The following is a 5,337-nucleotide window of genomic DNA, read 5'->3' as shown; positions in this document are numbered from 1 at the left end:
GGTAGTGGGAGTCTTGCTCTGGCTCTGATGGTGCTGTCTTCACAGGGTAGTGGGAGCCCTGCTCAGGCCCTGATGGTGCTGTCTTCACAGGGTAGCAGGCACGTGTAAGCTTTTACTTTTGGAATGATATCTTCAAGAATACCATTTGGAATGATGTCTTGAGTTTTTTGGGAACTCTGTGACTTGTGATCTTGCTTATCAGAATATTATTTACATCTTTGTTTAGGTGATATTAACATAACATTTTTATGTGCGGAAGTTCTAGAACTGGTGAGTACATTTAAAAATAAAAATGTACTTTATGTTTTTGAAATTTTTTTTTTATTCCCAGTGCGTAGAGAAATTGATACTCTTAACGAACGATTAGCTGCTGAAGGACAGGCTATTGATGGAGCAGAACTGAGTAAGGGCCAACTCAAGACGAAAGGTAAGGTGACCCACGTGCCAGTGTCCCTCTGCAGGGTGCAGAGCTTCAGCACTGAGGGAAAGACTCTCAAACCTGGAAATTCCAAACTTGGGTGTGGGTCTAGACCAGTGATTTTCAACCCTTGTGCTGCAGCACACTATTGTGCCGTGAGACAGTTCCTAGATGTGCTTAGAAAAATTGTAAAGGGTATTAATTAGATTATTTTTGACTGTTCAAAGCATAGTAAGCATATTCTTTTCTTTTTTGCTCTTTTTTTGTTCAACATAATTTATACTGCAGAAGTTTACGGTTCAAGAGTGCTGTGAGATAAAAAGGTTGAAAAGCATTGGTCTAAAAGAATAAGGCTCTCAGGGTTTGCCCCCTGCTGGTGTTGCTGTGGACAACAGGAACCTGTGGGGCTCCCTCCACTTTCTCCCTGTGAGGTGGCTCTTTGGGGCACAGCTGTGCTGACTGTCGCTTCTGTCTCTGCAGCCAGCCACAGCACCAGTCAGCTTTCCCAGAAGCTGAAGACCACATACAAGGCTTCCACCAGCAAGGTATGCCAGGCGCTGGCGCTCGAGCCAGTCCTGTGGTATTTAAGGTGTGCAGACGTGTACTTTAATTTGCATATTTTCCAGTTAGAAAAGTGAATTAGAAAAACATAAATGGTTTTTAGGGCAGTTCATTTTCTGAAAGCAATATCGTATTTTAAATGGCCACAGGATGCAGACAGACTAATTTACACTAGCATTTATTGGGATTAATATATTCTGTATTAGTTAATATATTGTCTTTAGAGGGAATATATGTTTTTGATTGTTAATTGGCTTGATATAAAGGTTTTGTAGTATATGTGAGCATGCTTTTCCTGTTTTGAATTTAGAGAAAGCTTACAAATAGGTATAAAGTTATGAAAATTATGTTCTGAGCTAAACTTACATCTTGGTTCACTATCTTTTTCCCTTCTATTTTTTTGCATATGATCAGGAACTGAAGGTCTGCCTCTGAGGCAAACGGGCATTTATGTATTTTGTTTTTTCTTAATGTATCTGTGCTGACCTCCTTACTGTGGCAGAGATGTGATTGGGAATCCATCTGTCTCTGACAGAGCAGATTAATTTACAGATATAGAAGCTAAATTAATTACCTGACTTTAGTGAAACCACATTCCTTTTTGCTGAACCTGGGGGAAAGTTGCATTTCAGTGCATGTGCTGTGGCTCCATCCTCTGTGAGCTCTGGGTTTTATCGGTTTGCTCCCTGCGTGCTGCTCCGTAGGGTGTGAGTGGGCGGTGACTGTGGTGAGGTGGGCTGGGAGTAAGTCTCATCCAGCTGCTGCTTTTCTGTAGTTGAAATTTTTGACAATTCTTTGTTACTAAAAAGAAATTCTGAACTTGGCCGGCATTTTCTAACTGTTTTCTTTTATTAGAAGACATCTAGAATGTAAGTTGCTAAATTATTTGATTTTTTGTCATGTAATACCTAGCTGACACATGCAAGTTTTGAAATTTTTTTTTTTTTTTTTTCAGTTTTTGGCCGGGGCTGGGTTTGAACCCACCACCTCTGGCATATGGGGTCGGCACCTTACTTCTCTGAGCCATAGGCGCCACCCTAGTTTTGAAATTTTTAATAAATTAATCTTTTTCTTCAAAAGGAAGTATGAAATTATGTTCTTCCTTATTTAATTTCTTGTTACATTATCTTCAGTTGTGTTGCTTCTTCTGTGTTTACAAGTTGTGTGTATATAATGCATGGTCTTAGGATTCCAAAGCTTTCTGTTATTTCTGAAGTAGAGAAGGAAAGAGTTTCATGAAGTTATCCTTTACCATGAGCGATACAGAACAAGATTTGGACAAAGTTAAGAGAGTATGAACAGTAGACACCTTAGAAAATGTATTAGAGACAAAGCCCCAGTCCTTTTAGGTACAAGAAATTTATCTGAATTTATAGGAGGCATATTACTAATGGTCTTTATAGCATCTTGCACACGATGTGTACCTATCTTAAAAAATAATAATGAAAATGTAAGACATTATCTGAAAATTAAATAACTTGGTAACAGAATATATTCTGATTTGTACTCCAGCATGTATTCTTGGTATTAAAGCTAAGCATGAATGCAACAAGAAAAATCCATTACTTTACTTCCTTCTGACTGAGAGCTGTGAGAGGCAAGTAGCAGTTTGGTGAGATAGCAGGAGCACTTGAGTGTGTGGAGGGGCACGTGTGTGTGTGTGGGGGGGGTGGCGGGGGCTCAGAGGAGGCTGCCTTGCTACTTCCTGGGAGGCTGGTGATGTCTCTCTGATATCAGCTCCTGGGAGGATCTGAGGCAGTGTAACCTGCAGGCCTCTTTAGAGAGACTTGTGAGATGTTGATATATATATATATTTCTTTTTTTTTTTTTTAAGAGATAGAGTCTTACCTTGTCACCCTGCGTAGAGTGCGTGGAATCACAGCTCCCAGCAACCTCCAGCTCTTGGGCTTAGACAATTCTCTTGCCTCTAGCCTCCTGAGTAGCTGGGACTACAGGTGCCCGTCACAATGCCCAGCTAATTTTTTGTTGAGTTGGGCCAGGCTGGATTCAAACCCTCCACCCTTGGTATATGGGGCCGACACCCTACTCACTGAGCCACAGGCGCCGCCCTGTTGGTAGATATTCTTATAAAGATAAGCGTCTGTCACTGTGAAAATAGCCATTTCTGAGTTTTAAAATGTGCTCCGGTTGCATCCCCAGTCAAGGTGGTACAGGAGGCAGGTGTAAGTGTCAGCTCATTGCTTTTCTTCCGCTGCTTTTCTGTCATGACTTTTCTGAGTTGGTCTGTTTTGGGGAGTTTGTAATTGTGACTTAGTCACCATTTTTAAAAGCAAAGAGTCATTTAATCGATGGCAGAGAGTTTTGGATATATGGGAGGCAACATGTGAGACCACGTCACTGCACTCGCTCCTTCTCCGCCTTGTTCTGCCAGACACGCAGCTGGGGCAGGAGCGAGAGGGTTCAGGACAAGACTGCAGTACTTCTGTTAGAAATGATGGGACACTTAGAATATGCCACTGTAAACTTACAAATATTAACTTATTTCTGTGTTCTTTAACTTTAGTCCCTCCTAAAATGTTGTTATTTAATAACCAAAAGCACGTTTCATGATGTGGAGACTTAATTTTGCCGGGTTGCATAAGATATTATCTTTCAGAAAGAGAAGATTATGATGGGTTTGAGATTGAGCAAGTGTTCTTTTAATTCCTGTTAAGTTTAAACCATGTCCAGTGGTACCTGTTTATATTCCTGGTAAATATGTCAGCCTTTTTGTTTCACTGTTTGGGGGAATGTTTTGAATGTGCACACCTGACTTGATGTACAGTGGATTGTGGATTGTGCTTTAATGTGTTAATGTAAGAATGAATTCAGATGCCTTGTTCAGGGCTTTGCTAAATCTGTGTTTTAACATAAGATATATGGTGACACCAGATTTTTGTTTTTTACTTAACTCTATGATTTCATTATTCTAAGTAATGTACATTGTTCTCATATACGTAAAGTAAAAAGTTATTCTTTATCTGAGAAAAATTTAAAAACCAAACTGAAGAAATCTTTGTGTTTGACTAGTTTCTTCCACTCACTTTATATTTTTCCTTCTAAGAGAAAATGAGAACTATTCTGTGCATGCCAGTCTCACTCGGCTTTCTGTGTGTGCCTGTCGTCTGCATGGTTTTTGTGTCTGTCTCCATCACACCGCGGGCTCCGAAGGCCAGATCCATGCACGGGGCCCTCCTTTAGCCCAGTGTTTGCTCCCAGCAAGAGCTCAATAAACAGTCTGAACAAACCTACTTACCTGTTAGAGTCTCATCTTTTGACTCCTCCCTACCATGGCCTTTTATTCCTCTTGATAATATATGGTTGGTGTAATTGTCAAAAATGGAAAAGAAAAAAGTCCCCCAGTGATCAAAGTAATCCTCAAGAAGGGTGTGGGTGTGCCCTCCTGACAATGTCCTGGATGCTGGCTAGCTAGCTATGTGCTGTTTTTAAAAAAAAATAGGAAATTCTGTCATCTGATTTGGGGGTGAATGACTTGAGTCCCTCAGGATGCCCTTTCTCTGTGTATGACACTGGTACCCAACTGTGCACACGGTAAAGTGGGGTAGAGGGTCTCAGCCCATCTCTGGCACAGCCTGGGGTGCCATGCAGACCGAGGTGGTCCCCTTGGTGCTTGCATTGCTCTTTTAGTGCTTCAAAGATTGTCTTCAATGATTTCTGTATTTCCCAAGATATCTTTCTCGTTTTGTACTTCTGAACTTTGAAAAATTCACTTCAATAAGTTGTTTAAAAATGCTGCTTTCCTTTTCTGTTGTAGATTGTATCCAGCTTTAAGACCACCACCTCCAGGGCTGTCTGCCAACTGGTGAAGGAGTACATCGGCCACAGGGATGGCATCTGGGATGTCAGTGTCGCCAGGACACAGCCCGTGGTGCTGGGCACTGCATCAGCTGGTGAGTATGCACTGATCTTGCCAGCCTGCGGAAGCGCAGTGTTGCTAACAGCTGACCCGGGACTGAGGGCAGTTGTCTGTGTTTGAGGGATCCTGGAAGTAATGACAGGACAGAGGGGAAATTTTAGCCAACACGTTTGGCCTAGATATAGGAGCATAGACTGTGCCCTGCACCACCCTCCCGTGGTCCTGTGGGTGGTGTCCTGTCTGCATCCTGCCTCCCGTGGTCCTGGGGGTGGTGTCCTGTCTGCATCCTGCCTCTCGTGGTCCTGTGGGTGGTGTCCTGTCTGAATTCTGACTCCCGTGGTCCTGTGGGTGGTGTCCTGTCTGCATCCTGACTCCCATGGTCCTGTGGGTGGTGTCCTGTCTGCATCCTGCCTCCCGTGGTCCTGGGGGTGGTGTCCTGTCTGCATCCTGCCTCCCGTGGTCCTGGGGGTGGTGTCCTGTC

The 5,337-nt window shown here is 42.8% G+C and overlaps 1 protein-coding gene across 3 annotated transcripts in view; it reads left to right on the top strand.

Moving 5' to 3' along the window:
- WDR37 (WD repeat domain 37) overlaps positions 1 to 5,337 on the top strand; it is a 51,937-nt gene that overhangs the window by 17,318 nt on the left and 29,282 nt on the right. For all 3 annotated transcript variants that reach the window (XM_023511368.1, XM_023511369.1, XM_003786842.3), the window contains 3 exons: positions 332 to 427; positions 899 to 963; positions 4,755 to 4,890. In XM_023511368.1, coding sequence (XP_023367136.1) covers positions 332 to 427; positions 899 to 963; positions 4,755 to 4,890 — 297 coding nt within the window. The remainder of the gene's footprint in view (positions 1 to 331; positions 428 to 898; positions 964 to 4,754; positions 4,891 to 5,337) is intronic.

The sequence above is a fragment of the Otolemur garnettii genome, unplaced genomic scaffold (genome assembly GCF_000181295.1).
Source record: "Otolemur garnettii isolate 467f Iridium unplaced genomic scaffold, OtoGar3 scaffold00019, whole genome shotgun sequence".
NCBI classification, from domain to species: Eukaryota; Metazoa; Chordata; class Mammalia; order Primates; family Galagidae; genus Otolemur; species Otolemur garnettii.
Note: the sequence above shows the minus strand (reverse complement) of the source record. Positions and strands in the feature narration are given on the sequence as shown.